Genomic DNA, 15,321 nt, shown 5'->3' with positions numbered 1-15,321 from the left:
GCTGTTCTAAAAGCTTCTTGTTCTTCTACCAAAAACATCTCTTGTTCAACCTACCAAAATGGTAGGTTGAACAAGAGATATTATCATTTTGTTTTTGTTAGCTTCAACTTTTTACACTTTTAACTTGCATAGACACATTTTTTTTATTGAAATTACATTGCATTGAAAGCCAACAGCCAGATGTGTAAAACAGCCCAAGCTTCTTTTTAGAAAAAAGACCTTAGTTCATTTTTATGCAGCAATAGAATTGAGTTTAAAAAACTACAAATTAAAATTCCTTTTCTTTATCATAAACAAAATCAATTTATAAAAGTTCTTAAAAATATTTTATTTTATCTTTTGACATTATCTTTATTAGGAAAACAACATATATATAAAAGTAAGTAGTAGTAATAGCAACTTGGGTTGTGAATATGTGAAGAAAAATAAACAACTTAAGAAATGTTAACTCTGGTTTAACAAAAGTTTTATTTATAGCTCAGGTTATTAAACTAGTTTTAACCAATAACTAATTAAATGTAATACTTCTAGCTATTGCAAGGTCAACTTTAATAATAGACAGAAACACATGCTTCAGATAAAATCTAGCACAAATTTTTGAATTTATTACACTGAAATAACAACAGCAGTTTATTTCACATTTTCCCCAACTCTCTTTACAACTTTACAATTACATTACTTTCTTTAAATTTTAACACATTTTTATAAAGTTTCTTTAACACCGTAAAGACTTTTTTTTCTGCGTAAAAATTCATCGATTGCTGCTATACATAATTCCCATTCAGTTTCTCCAATTGGTGAATCCATAATATTAGGATAAAATCGCCATACTAAAGATTTAATAATTTCAACAATGTCTTTGGGCAACGGAGCTTTGCCTCGTTTACCACGGGTATTTTTACCTACTAATTCTTGTTTACGATCTTTATAAATTTCTTGAAGTAAGTTTTTTGCAAAATTTTTGTGAGAAACACTGCGACTACGAACTGTTTCAGCAAGTTCTATATATTCATCACTTACCTGGACCTCATGAGAGTAATCATATTTACACAAAGGCAACTTCTTTTGCCTTATCAACATACTCATACTAGGTTTTGAATCATCTTCACTGCTAATTTCAGCACAATCAGTATGGGAACAAAAACTCTGATCAGCTGTAGATACATCAATAAATCTCTTGACATGGTTGTTGAGATTATTTAAACGCATTTTATGTTCTTTCTCAACCTCCATTGTGGCAATTCTTTTTTTAAGTTGGGCATTTTCATTTGATAACTCTTTTACTGTTTGATGCAAATGTTTCACTAGTTGAATGACATCTTGCTCATACAACTCTCCGCCATTATCATTACTGCTGTTTGTATGTTGATCCTCATCTTTAACTGCAGACTCCTAAAATACACATTGTTATATAAGCTAAAATATATATATATATATGTGTGTGTATATATATATATATATATATATATATATATATATATATATATATATATATATATATATATATATATATATATATATATATATATATATATATTATATATATATATATATATATATATATATATATATATATATATATATATATATATATATATATGTATATATATATACATACATATATATATATATAAATATATATATATATATATATATATATATATATATATATATATATATATATATATATACATATATATATATAGAGAGGTCAGCAATAATATCCTCAATCTTTTAGAGGTCAGCATCAGGTTGGCAAAAAAAATATATTAAGTTCCTACCATAAAACATAAAAATGAAGTCGGCAGTATTTTGCTGACCTCAAACACTTTTAGATTGGTATTGTAGAATGCCAAACCGAATTCCAAGAGCTGTATATATATATATATGTATATAGATATACATATACATATATATATATATATATATATATATATATATATATATATATATATATATATATATATATATATAATATATATATATATATATATATATATATATATATATATATATATATAGTGCCCAACCAGAGTATAACTTTGACCAAAGTCAAGTTTAAAAAAATTGGCCAGGGTCAATGCCAAGTATAAGTTATGCTGATTTTAATGTTGGCAAAGCATAATTTTTGTAATAATTAAATGTGGAAAGTTTTTTAAAACCAACCACATCCAACTTTATTACATTTGAGAAATTTTATATAAGTTAAAACTTTCATTATGTTAAATAAAATGAAATAGCTAATAAGTTTTAAAAGAACAGGTTAAGTTCAGTACATAGGTAACAAAGTACATACACTTCATACAACTAAAGAAAAGTCTCAAACTAATTTTACTTTTTATTATTTACTGTATTAAAAAATGGATTAAAAAATGTTTAGAAGTCAACTCTATGAAATAGTAAAGAAATTTTGGGTAAAGAAACAAGACAAAAATTTGACTAATGTGCTAAATGTATTTTGTGGTAAAAGTTGTTTGGCTACAGTCATTAAACAGAATGCAGTTTAAATTAAAAAATTAGTCATATGCAATTTCTATATTGCATAAGATTATACTTTTATCATGCACGAATAAAATTGGTGCATGATAAAAATATACAAGCTATGACATGGCAATGATTGTTATTAAGATGACATGGTTGTCAACAATGACATGGTTAAATAAATTAATATTATTTTTTTTGTTATTAAAATACTTTCAAATCCAATTTATTCAAAATAAACATTTTTGTTATTAAAATACTTTGAAATCCAATTTACTCAAAATAAACATTTTTTGGCTTAATTGTGCATTTTACAGTAAAGGAATACCAATGCATTCAAACCTACCTTTTAAGTATTAGTTATTTTAATTCATTTATCAAAAAACTTTAACCCAAACATCTATACATACATTTTACTTATCAGATTTAAGGCAGTTCTAGGCCAAGACAAGCTGCAATTATGCAAAAAATACATATCTATGCAGGAGCAGATATAGCATTTTTTGATGCTTGGGATATTTTCCAGACATGAAGTTAAACTTTATACCTATGTAAATTAAGGATGCTTTGCAAAAAATTGCAATAATTGGAGCCTGGGAACAAAAAATCTCTAAAATTTCAGCCCCAAACATGAGAGAAATTTTACAAAATATTCTCTTTTTTTGCTATTCTTAACTAAATTTATATTTATCAAAAAATTTAAAATTTCATGCAATAATCTCTTAGCGTTCAAAAACTGACCATATAAAGTTTAAAAACTCTCTATTTGAGAGGGTTACAAATTTAATAATTGTAACAGTCATTATATATGAAATTGTGTCAATATTATATTGCTAATTTTGGCTTTACATAAAATTAGTAATGAATGAGAGTTATATCTCTGTTATATCTTATTTTACTCTGGAATAAGTTGCAGAGCTATTTGCAGAGCATTAAATACAAAGGTAATCCTGGTGGAAAACATGGTAACTTATTTTGATATTGAGTCATACAATGTCATACAAGAAATCAGAAAATCTAGACTTCTGTCTGCCCAAAAGAAAGGTGATTAAAAAAATGTCATCTTTTTTCATCATCTTTTGAACATCAATTGTTACAGAAAGGTAACAATGGATTCTCATGACAAAGTTTTTGAAATTAAAGCAAAAATTCAAGAAATAAGATACAATTGGAAAGTCATGCTTTGTCAGAAAGAAGAAAGAAAATGAAAGTAAACAGGATGATCAGGATGTTAAAGAAATTAATAATGAAGAACAGAACACTGAGCATGATATTGATGTTACAGAAGTATATGTCACTTTAAAGTGGGACTCGAATTAGTAAACAACCGGGGCTGGTATTTGACCAGGGCGAAAGCCAGGTTTATTGCTGGGGCTGCATAAATATTAGTGCATTCTGACATGATATATAAAAATAAGTCAATATGCATTAATGTTTATGCAGTCCAGTCCGTAGAACCAGCCTTGGCCACAGTCAAATACCAGCCCTGGTCAATTACTAACTCAAATTATAAACCTGAAATAAATAGAAAGTCAAAATTTGTTACTCTTCATCTACTTAAAAGAATCATGCAACACAAGGATTCAATTCTGAAGCAGACAGGTTGAAGCTGTCCTATATTCAGGTTGTGGTGATTGTGTCTGCTGTAATTAAAGCTGGTGGTATAAAATCTGACAACTTTGATACCTCCAGATTAACATTATAATGAAGCAGAATGTTAAATCAAAAAAAGATTGAAGAGAATGTCATAGATAATGTGAAGTACAAATTGGTGCCCTTCACTGTGACAGAAAACTTTTGAAATACATGTAAATGCATGTAACATGAATAGTTGGCTGTCTGGTGTTTCACATTACAGTGAGGAAATTTTTATGAGTGCTCCTGTCCTTTCTGATTCAAAAGAAAATGTTAGAAGCTTGGGATCTCACCAGCAATATTATGACATTAGAATTTGACAACACAGCCAGTAACAGTAGCATTCTAATGGTGCTGCTAATGTTATCAAAAATTAGGCCAAAAACTTCTTTACTTGACTTGTTAAAACTACATTTTTGAAATCTTTGTCAGAGCAGTATGGAAAAATAAGTTTTTTGCAAATTTTAAAACTACCTGGCTAGAACTGAGTATATGCAATTGCGAATCAAGACATAAGATATTGAATGGGGACTGGTTGGAAAATATCAAAGAACAAACTATACAGCAATTTATACATCTGCTTGCTAACAAAGATCACAAACAATTCCAAGAGATGGCTATTGAGAAAATATGCACCTAAAACACTCTCATTAACTTTGGCCAACATCCAGTGTGGTGTATATCATCTTGAAGCAGGAGCTATCCATCAGGCTGAGTGGATGTCATGTGACATTTATGCAGGAAAAATATTATTGTTATCCAGACAAACCTCCTATGACAAAGATATGAAGATCAAACGCTTTAAAATGAAAAAATCTCTTTTTGACACACACGCACAAACAAAAATTAGCAAAAATTTTACTTACACTTCTAATGTTTATGTGTATTGCCACATTTTCACTAGGTTGAATTTTTAAAATGCTGCAAAAGTATTTACATTAAATTTTTAAAATGCTGCAAAAGTATTTACATTAAATTTTTAAAATGCTGCAAAAGTATTTACATAAAATACAAACAATTTTTTACAAACTATTTGTTTTACTAAAACAAAAATATTAACCAAATAAGAATATACTTTAAAATAAAATAAAAAGGTGAAGTTTTTTTCGCTTAGATTTGGCCATTACTGACATAAAAGAAGGGATTTAGAAATATCTTTCTTTTTTTTTTTTTGATTGCTGGATAATGTGTGATATTTGCAGGGCACAATTACGTGCTGACTTTTCTTCCTCTGACAAGTATAGGACTTTGACATTAATGTCTTAAAGAGAATTCACAAAATTGTTTGCTGATTGGATTTCACTTTTTCCTGACTTTTCTCTGTTGGTTGCTAAATGCTTAACAAGCCCCAATGCCATCAACATTTTTTTTGCCATGCATTGCTGCTATTTTGTTAAACTTCTTTTCAAGATGCATTATTGCGCTTGTCATGACTTTTTTTTAAACTGAGACAATATCACTAAAAATGTGAATTTTTTTGGCAATAAATGAAATAAATTCCAATAACTTATTTAAATTTGCAAAAAAGCACCAGAACTTTGGTAAATGCATGTAGTTTTAACTTAGATTACACAAATTCAAAATTAAAATGTGCTTTAACTAAGCATCATTATTCAAAACTTCAAATGTAAAAAAACTTTATTACGTTTTTGTTAACTTACATTACATGAAAATTGCAAAAGTTCTTTTGTTATTTTCTTAAAATATATATATATATATATACAAATATATATATATATATATATATATATATATATATATATATATATATATATATTTTAATAAAAAACTCTGACCGACAACAAGTTATCTTTATTGCTATCTTGCTCTCTTTGCTATCTTGGTTGCTTGCAGTCTTGTCGGAAGTAAAGATATTGAAAAAAAAATTTGAACATGTTAGCTCCATTTTCGCACTAAATTAATTCAGATTGTGCAAATAAATTCATGGTTAAAATAACATTAAAAAAACTTTTTTTATCATGAGATAGCGAGAAAAACACTGTAACTTTTGAAAGCATAAAAATGACTTAAATAAATTAATTTTAGTACTTAAAGTATATTTAAAATAAACTTTCATGTGTCTACATTAATATTCATTTGCTAAAAGTTGACAAAAAAGAGAATAAAATTTGACTTCATAGTGTGTCAATAAAAACACCAGTAGAATGAGAACCACTCTATATATTTTGGTAAAAATTAGTGAAAATGTACCACATCAGACTCTGGATAAAATTTTAGTCTGATTGGTTACTTGGTTAAGCAGTTATGGGAGTTTTAGTTTAAAGTTTTTTGCTACTTATACTTCAAAATGTTACTGCGATATTCAGTCACTACTATTATAATAATGGTTACATGACTGTTCTACTATGTAATGTCAACAACTTTTACTATAATTGTTTAATTGGTACATGTGCCATTTTTATTTTACAGACCAAAATATTGATTAAATATGTATATATATTATTATTTATGTATATATATATATATATATATATATATATATATATATATATATGTATACATATATACTTAAATATATATATGTATATGTGTGTGTGTATATATATATATATATATATATATATATATATATATATATATATGTATGTATATATAATTATTGTGCATTTTCACACTATACTCTTTAAGAGCTTTAACACCCCACGCATGAATTCATTTTTTAATTTATCTATTTCATATTCACATATATTCTATAACACAAACATATAAACAGTATAAATTTAGTTAAAATGGTTAAAACAAACTTATATAAAGCCAAAAAAGTAACGAGAGCATTGCAAAGAAAGTATAAAATTAGCTGTAAACAGAGTCGTCATTGTTTGGAGAGATGTCTAGAACAACTCTGAATCACAAAGACAAATTTATCTGTGTTCTAAGTAAAATAAATTATATATCCTAAAATTTGCTTAGAACTTAATTGTATGTGGGGTGCACCAGTATCTGTTTCATCCTCTATTGCAGACTGAAAGGATGTGATTTTGCCAAAAAGCCATTATTACGCAGACTAAATAAAGTTGAAAGATTGAGATAGGCAAAAATACATAATGATTAGACAATTCAATAATGTTCTTAATTTTTGCTCTCAGTTGAATCAAAGTTCAAAATTTTCAATAATATGTTTGTCAGTTATTTGGAGAATGTATGATTCCAACAGTCAAGCATAGTGGAGGTTTAGCCATGGTCTGGACATACTTTTCTGGAAACAAAGTTAGTGACCTGGAGCAAATTGAGAGCATTATGGATAAAAATAAATACAAAAAAAAACATGCATTTCCATGTGGAAAAAGAATTTTGGGTTGTGGATTTGCTTTTCAACAAGATAACAATCTAAACACACTTGTAAGTTCTGCAGAAATTATATTGCAGCCAAAGAAAAACAAAAAAAAACTAAACTATATGTTATAACCTCTTTAGTCCCTTGATTTAAAACCGTTCGAGCCATTGTGGGACAAATTAGATAAAAATGCAAGAAAAATGCAAGAAAAATGCAGCCAACTAATCAAAAACACTTTTGGGCACTCACACAAACATGTTGGAATCAAATATCAACTGAATCATTGCAGATTTTAAGGAAGTACAGAGTGTGTGTTGTTGTTATAAAAGCTAAAGAAGGATAATTTGAAGAATCATGAATAAAAAAATAATGGAAAATTTTTTATGTTATCTTACTTTGTTGAAAGATTATTTTAAACGGTTTGAGTTCAAATGTTTTGAACCCAAACGATTCAAAATGCTTGGATTCACTTGATAAAAATAATAAGATGTACAAAAAAAAAATTTCTCATTGTATGTATTTATTTATATTATTAACAATAAAATAATCATGCTTTTAACAAAATATGATATTATTAGGGATCATGTAGTATATTTTCTTTTCTTTTTTTTTTAAATATTTTTCCAATAATTTTTAATTACTCATATTGTTTACAATAAAATAATCTTTCAACAATATAAGATGACATAAATATTCTTATATCATCTTATTTTGTATATTTTTTTGATTTTTGTTTCTTTAAAGTATCCTTCTTTTGCTTTCATAACAGCAGCACATAAACTTGTATACCTTTTGACCGGTAGTGTATATATTCTGAACTAAAGTGGGATATTTGTGATAGTTTCAAGAAGCTTGCTTTTTGCTTGACTTGCAAGGGTATACACAGTTTATAATATTCGTTATTCTTTTGCTTACAAGACAGCAGGGCGGATGATGATCTTTACATAAAAGTTCATTGGTCCCCAAGAGTAGCGCTAAAGCCGCAGGGGTGAGAGACTATATATGATCTCAAGTCAGAAAAGATGAAAGTATACACTCAAGAAAGTCGCAATCAACAAAGCACTTCTAATCTTGAAGAAAGAATTTTTAATAAAGAAATTAATTGTGATTGTATGTTTAAAAAGCATTTATAGTAAAGAATTGTATTAAATATCATACTTCCCAAATACCATTCATTATATGAAAAAATACTATATGCTATGTATTTATCCTTACAATATTAAAATAGATTAATACAACATACAGACTTGAAGAAAAGTTGCACTTATATCAAGAAAATATGAAATTATGCATAAATAAAAAACTATAGATGTTACATAAAAATGAATGTGACTTTTTAATTCGTTGGCAAAAAATATATAAATAAATATTGAAAAAATCTAGGTAGGCAAGACCTTTGTTGCATGGTGTTTTATACTTTACAAATCTGTATTCAAAAAAAAAAGATGTGCTAGTAAAAAAAATAGAAGCTTACTGATTTTCAAATTTACAATAAAAAACCCACTTCTCTTATAAGAAGATTTACACTGCCATTGTGTTCAGTAAAATTATCATCGTCTGCTTCATTCATTCTGGCTCGCTTTGAAAACCTTTCTTCATTTTTGTCCATTATTTTACTAATGAAAATAAAAACTTAATAAAATATTTATTTTACCTTATTTATTATTATAATACCTTAACTATTCAATAACTTTCTTTATTTTATAAATGGTTTAAATCAGTTAAGCCTTGTTGAACTTTAAATCTTTATTAAAAATTCAACAAGGCTTAACTGATTGATCATTATTTTTGATTTCAATCAGCTTTTGTTTAAACTTTTGTCTTCAAAAAAAACTACACAAATTTGTTACCCCTCCAATAAATTTCAATCTAAAAGCTTTTGCCACCCATTGAGCATTTAAAAAATACCTTAAGTGATATACATATTTTTGTTGTTAAAATCAAATATATATATAAAAAATATATATATATATATATATATATATATATATATATATATATATATATATATATATATATATATATATATATATATATATATATATATATATATATATTAGTATTGGTATTAGTAACTTAAGTTATACACAAAAAGTTTTATTGTCATTTTTTGTGTAAAGCATCTCATCTGTTGCAGGCAACAACGTCAAACACCAAAGAATGAGAAAGCTATAGTAACTTTGGTACTGCATTTTCATTTTGCAGTTTCCTTAGATTATTGAGTTTAAATTTTGTTCAATGTATTTGTCCAAGCTATTTTTAAAAGAGTTTTGTTCTTTGCTCCATGACAACATTATCTGATAGTGAATTCCAAATCGAAGCAACTCTATTGTCAAAGAAACGATACCATTGAGCACAGTTTTTTATGATTTCTTTGCGTAATCGTTGGTCAGCTTGTGGAGAGACATTCATAGGTTCTTTGTGCCAAACTACTTTATTTTAAAATTCTCTAGCTTGTATGTTTGAATTAGATCTCCCCGTTGGCGTATCTTTTCTAGTGATGAGCATTTAATTGCAGAACAGCGAATAGAGTAATTAAGGTTATGAAGATTGTCTCTAATTATATCCAATCATAACTATTAAAAGCTTCATTTAGTTTTGCATAGTTACCTTTTTATAACATAATTTTAAATGGGGTTGAGTAATTTAATTTTTCAATGATGAGATTTTATTTGAGCAGTAAGTGACCTTGTGTTGCACATCCATAAGGCGAATCAAAGGTTATTTTACTTATTTTGTCTCTAGAGTCTGTTATAACAATCCAATGTGTTAATGCATTTTGGTGAGTGTATGCATTGACACAAATGAATTTGAGAATATCTTAATTGAATTACGCTTGAAAATCTTAATTGAATTAAGCTTGAGCGAGTGATTATCAGTTGAGAAGTTATTATTATTATTGATAGAATTTACGAAAGGTTGCCTTTTATTGTTTACTGTAGAATTTTTGCTAAAAGTTTTGTAGTTGTTGAGATTTTCGAGCATTAGCTGCTGCTTTGGTATCAATGAATGGATGTTTTTTTTCCATTAAATAAACGGGTCTGTGAGACATCAATGCAGCGGACCCAGTCACAGCGGATGACAAATCTAAAGGGCTGATCAAGATTACCATTTTTGCGTAGATCTTCATTAGCCTCCTGTCTTCCTTTGTATAACTTAACAAACTCAGTTTGCTCAGCTGTAGTTCATTTATTTTTTTGGGTTTGAACTAAATACTTTGACATTGGCATTGAGACTTAGTGAATGCAAAATATCTTGAACTGTCTTAGTTTCTTCTTCTTTTTTTTCAAGTAGATTACTTTTATTTGATGAGATGCCAATAAATATGGCTTTTCTAGACTTATTTTCGCTAATTTTTGAGTTTTCTGATACTGCTTTCAAATTGCAAAACTTTGTTGGTACCAGGTTTGGTAAATGATGAAGCGATATCCAGATATGAAGATCCCGTTGATTGAGCAGTACATTTTGCTGTTAAACTTTCTGGTTTGGAAATTTTGTCATTTAGATCACTTTTAACATTATCCGTTTTTGTATTTTCACTATGAAGACATTCAACTTCAGATTTAAGTTCAACCACACATTATTTCAATTCAAACAACCATTCATCCAAAAGTTTGATGGAAACATTTTCCGTGTTTTTGGCTGGATCAACTGATGGACCATAAACCATTTTTAGATCCACAGGGACTTATTAACACAAATAGAACTGTTAGTTATTTGTGTTTTTTTCCGCGCCATATATATATATATATATATATATATATATATATATATATATATATATATATATATATATATATATATATATATATATATACTGCAAATCAATTTGATTTGTGAATTAAGTATCGCTTTGATTCAAAAAAAATGATTTGTGACACTTGATTTATTTGTGACAAATCTGTGTTGACAGATAGATATAAGATTATTATGAGATAAATATTCTGTGATTATATCTCTAACTATTTTTTTAAGAATTTGACAAGTAGCAGAAGTAGGGGAGACTTGTCGATAATTTGCTAGATCTGTTTTGCAACCTTTCTTATATAATGGAGTAACATTGGCTTCTAACCAGGACTCTGGTAATTCAGATTGATCAATTGAGTGTTGAAATATAAGCAATAATGGTTTGGCTAATGATTTTGCACACTTTTGTAGAACTAATAGATTTACGCAGTCAGTGCCAAACAATTTGTTTGGATCTAATTAAAGTAAATGTGATTCTACTAGAGATTGGTCTACTTTTAATGAACTAATTGTGTTTGATGTTCTGTTTGGGAAACGCAGTAGTGTGAGTACATTTCCGATTGTGAAAACAGATTGAAATTGCAAATTTAGTACATTTGCTATATCTACTTTCTTTATATTAATATATGATTCAGTGATCAATGCATTAATAGGACTTGATGATGAATGTTTAGAATTAATATAGTTGAAAAGCCTTTTTGAATTGCATTTATTGTTTGCTAAATCTTCTTCAAAGATTCTAATTGCTGAATGAGTATACTTTTTGATTTGATTACGAACTGTATTACAAAGATTATCTAGATATGGAACTAAATGTCGCTTCAATTCAAAAAAAAGATTCAAGTTTTTCGAAAAAATACTTATTTTGTGTGTGTTGTCATTTTTGCAGATATCCAATGCTAAGATGCTATCAAAATGTTCTTATCTCAGCCAGAGTCAAGTAATTGTAATTGAAAGCAATTGTAATACTGATTCAAAACAACCACTAATATTTTTATTATTATTCCGGGCAAAAAAAAATTTTAAGTAGATTTTTTTTTTTCAAAAAAAGATGCTTAAATTTAAATTTCCTCATACTACTGATTCGAGTTGTTATTTGATTTGATTTGTAAATCAAGACCTGCTTCGATTCAAGATTTGAAACTAGAAATGCTGATTCACAGGGCCCTATATATATATATATATATATATATATATATATATATATATATATATATATATATATATATATATATATATATATATATATATATATATATATATATATATATGGGTCATTCTCCTGAAAAGTAACATTTTCAATAGTTAATTTTATAAAAATTAAATATTAAATTTTTTAAACCAAATTTTTTGTGGTTATAGCTTTGAGTATATTTAATCATTTGAAAGTATCAACACAACTCGTTATATGTCAGTTTACTAAAAAAAATTTAAAAACTTATAGCGTAATCCACAGACGTGACAACTTTACCACAGACGTGACGTTAAGAGTAATATCACTTATGCTGTAACAGCTATAAGTGTTGTTCAAGTAATTTTCAAAAATAATAATCATCTGTAATCAATAGTTTTTATTAGCTAACATAAAATAGTATATGGTACAAGTTTTTAAAATTTTTTAAGTGTTATTAGTACGTAAATTAGAAAATGTTTTTGAATGGTTAATCTTGTGGAAAACTGTATTGCCCCCTGTTGTTGAGGTTTGGCTGGCACAATATAAACACTACATCGCCTTTATAGATGACAGAGATGTCACCTTTCTCCGGAAACGTGAAAAATTCCTGGCCAGATCTTCTCAAAAAATTTATGACAAACTCTTCAAAAATTTCCATCTGCAACTAAGGCTTGAATTAACCCAACATAGCATTTGACAATTTTTTTGGAAGTTTGAAACTTCACAATCAAAGTCATTCATTTTAATAGACAACTTATTTCAATATTTTATGAAAATACAAGGCTCGCTGAAAATCTAAATATTAATGTTCAAACATTCTTGATGGCTAAGTACCTAGAGCAATGTGAAAGTTTGCAATATTCAATATGAGCCAATTTAAATTTATACATTAAAAGGATACGAGGATGAAGATCTGTCAAAGATTCAGTAGGGATTAGTACTTCTCCAATACTATAGTGATTGCATTTTTTACCATGGTCACATGCAGTGCATATCAGCCTTCTCATATACAACGTTTCTTTTTTAGTGGAACTTTAAAACACCTCATGAACTTGTAAAGTCCCCTTGAAAGTTGTTAGGTTTTTGGGTACACATTTCTCATACAGATTGAAATCTGTTTTTTCCATGCTTTATATAAGGTTACTTTCTATATATATATGTTTGTGTGCCACAAAATTTGAAATCAATTTTTGAAAGCTTTTTTCTCAACCAATTTTGCTCAAATTTTGCACACTTAATCATTTTTGATGACAATAAAAGGAAATGGAAAATTTTGACCAAAAAAAGTTAATTAAGTTAACAAAAATTTAATTTGTATTTCCCCATACATTTTATTTATTTGATATGAATTGCGTATTACGTCACAAAAATCATTGATTTGCAAATTATTTGCAGTTTCGAAGACATTAAAGCGCAGCGATTCAAAACCTATTGTTTTTTAAGTCTTAAGTTATTAAGTTAAAAAACAAAAATTTAGTAAAAAAAGTAATTTTTAAATTTAAAAAAAAAAAAAAACAGTAATTTTTCCTTCTACAAAAGATAACAAAAAAAGAATTTCTAGGCCCAATAGAATTCTGCTTGCATAAAGCATGGATTTGAAAAAAGAATTTTTTTTTGATTTACTAGTTTAATAGTATAGATGGTTATACATGGACACTTTTCATATAATATCAGGAATATCTTTTCCTTGTCCTATTGTTCTGTTCTTTTGATACATTCCCCTATTCCATCAGGGGCACCTTTTCCGTGTCTCTTTTCTGTGAAATGCCACCTCATTGTTTTAGCTCCAAACTCTTTTCGAAAAAAAGTACCTAGCAAATAGAACATGGACTTGTTTGGGTACTGTTAAGAAGTACTATCGCTAAGAAAATAAACTGTTTCAATGATAGGCAGCTTTTCTTTCAAGTCATTAATAACAGGCTTTAAATGTGCACAGATCCCAACAAAGTCGTGTTGCCTGTTATCTAAAAATGTACAGTAAGATTTGGCCTTTATTTTGTTTTCAGAAATACTGTAATAGTACGCCACAACTGTATGGATTGACACTTGGCTTGATAAGCCTACTAGAACTATCTTTTTCTAAAAAGATTTGTCCTTCCATCTTAAGTTTTTGTTGTTTCAGTATATTTGAGAGTTGATGTGTATGGTATGGATTGCGTGCTAAGATATATCTTGAAGTAAGATTGTTAAGGCTTCTTTGAAGTCTGTACTACTTTATTATCTTTCTGCTTAATGCCCTGGCAAAAACATTTTTTTTGTTAATACATCTCTCAGTAGAAAAATTTGATTGTATTTGTGTCTTTAACACTTCGCTAAAAAGCAAGCTTTTCTTTACTTCCTTTGAGCATTTTGTACCACTAGTCATTTTTTTAACCACCTTTCGAGGAGTATTATCTTTTGCAGACTGCAGTCTGTAGAATTTTTGTTTGTATTTATCACCTCTTTGCTTTAACAATTTGTTTTTTTTTTGAAATTTTTGGATTTTTTTCTTTAACCCATCTTTATACTTTCTACAAATTTTTAGCCCGCTGCTTTTTCTGGAACTAGATTCTTGACTGGGACCAGGAAGTACATTGAAGTCTAGTTCGTTGTCGATAGGAATATTTACAATTGGACTTTCAGGTGGTGGTGACAAATATTCAATTAGCTGTTGTCTTTCCTTTTTTTATTTCTCAACTTCTTTTGGTCCTATCCTTCCAACCTTTTCTTACTGATCTTTTATCCCTTTCTGAAAGTTCATGAATTTTCTTCCGTGTTGCTTTTTTTTTTTCTCTGTCTTTTTGTTTTTGTTCTTCATACTTTTCTGGGTTTTCAGCTTTCATCTTCTCCCTCGCCTTTGTCATACTTAGTTTTTTCAATTCTCTAGTTTTTTCTATCTTTCCCATCTTTGTAATCTATCAGGCTAGAATCAGCTTTGTATCTATCTTTGTATCAGCTTTGTAATCTATCAGGCTCTTTTCTCTAATAATTAATTGGCTAAAAGAGCAAA

General features: G+C 27.7%; 1 protein-coding gene across 1 annotated transcript; it reads right to left on the bottom strand.

Moving 5' to 3' along the window:
• Positions 1 to 617: 617 nt before the first annotated feature.
• Positions 618 to 9,044, bottom strand: LOC100208249 (uncharacterized). Its single transcript, XM_065807444.1, has 2 exons — positions 8,916 to 9,044; positions 618 to 1,392 (listed from the first exon to the last, which is right to left on the bottom strand). Exons 1-2 carry the CDS (start codon positions 9,018 to 9,020, stop codon positions 703 to 705), a joined length of 795 nt encoding a protein of 264 aa, XP_065663516.1. The 5' UTR covers positions 9,021 to 9,044; the 3' UTR covers positions 618 to 702.
• Positions 9,045 to 15,321: the final 6,277 nt, after the last annotated feature.

This window comes from Hydra vulgaris, chromosome 10, assembly GCF_038396675.1.
Source record: "Hydra vulgaris chromosome 10, alternate assembly HydraT2T_AEP".
Taxonomy (NCBI): domain Eukaryota; kingdom Metazoa; phylum Cnidaria; class Hydrozoa; order Anthoathecata; family Hydridae; genus Hydra; species Hydra vulgaris.
Note: the sequence above shows the minus strand (reverse complement) of the source record. Positions and strands in the feature narration are given on the sequence as shown.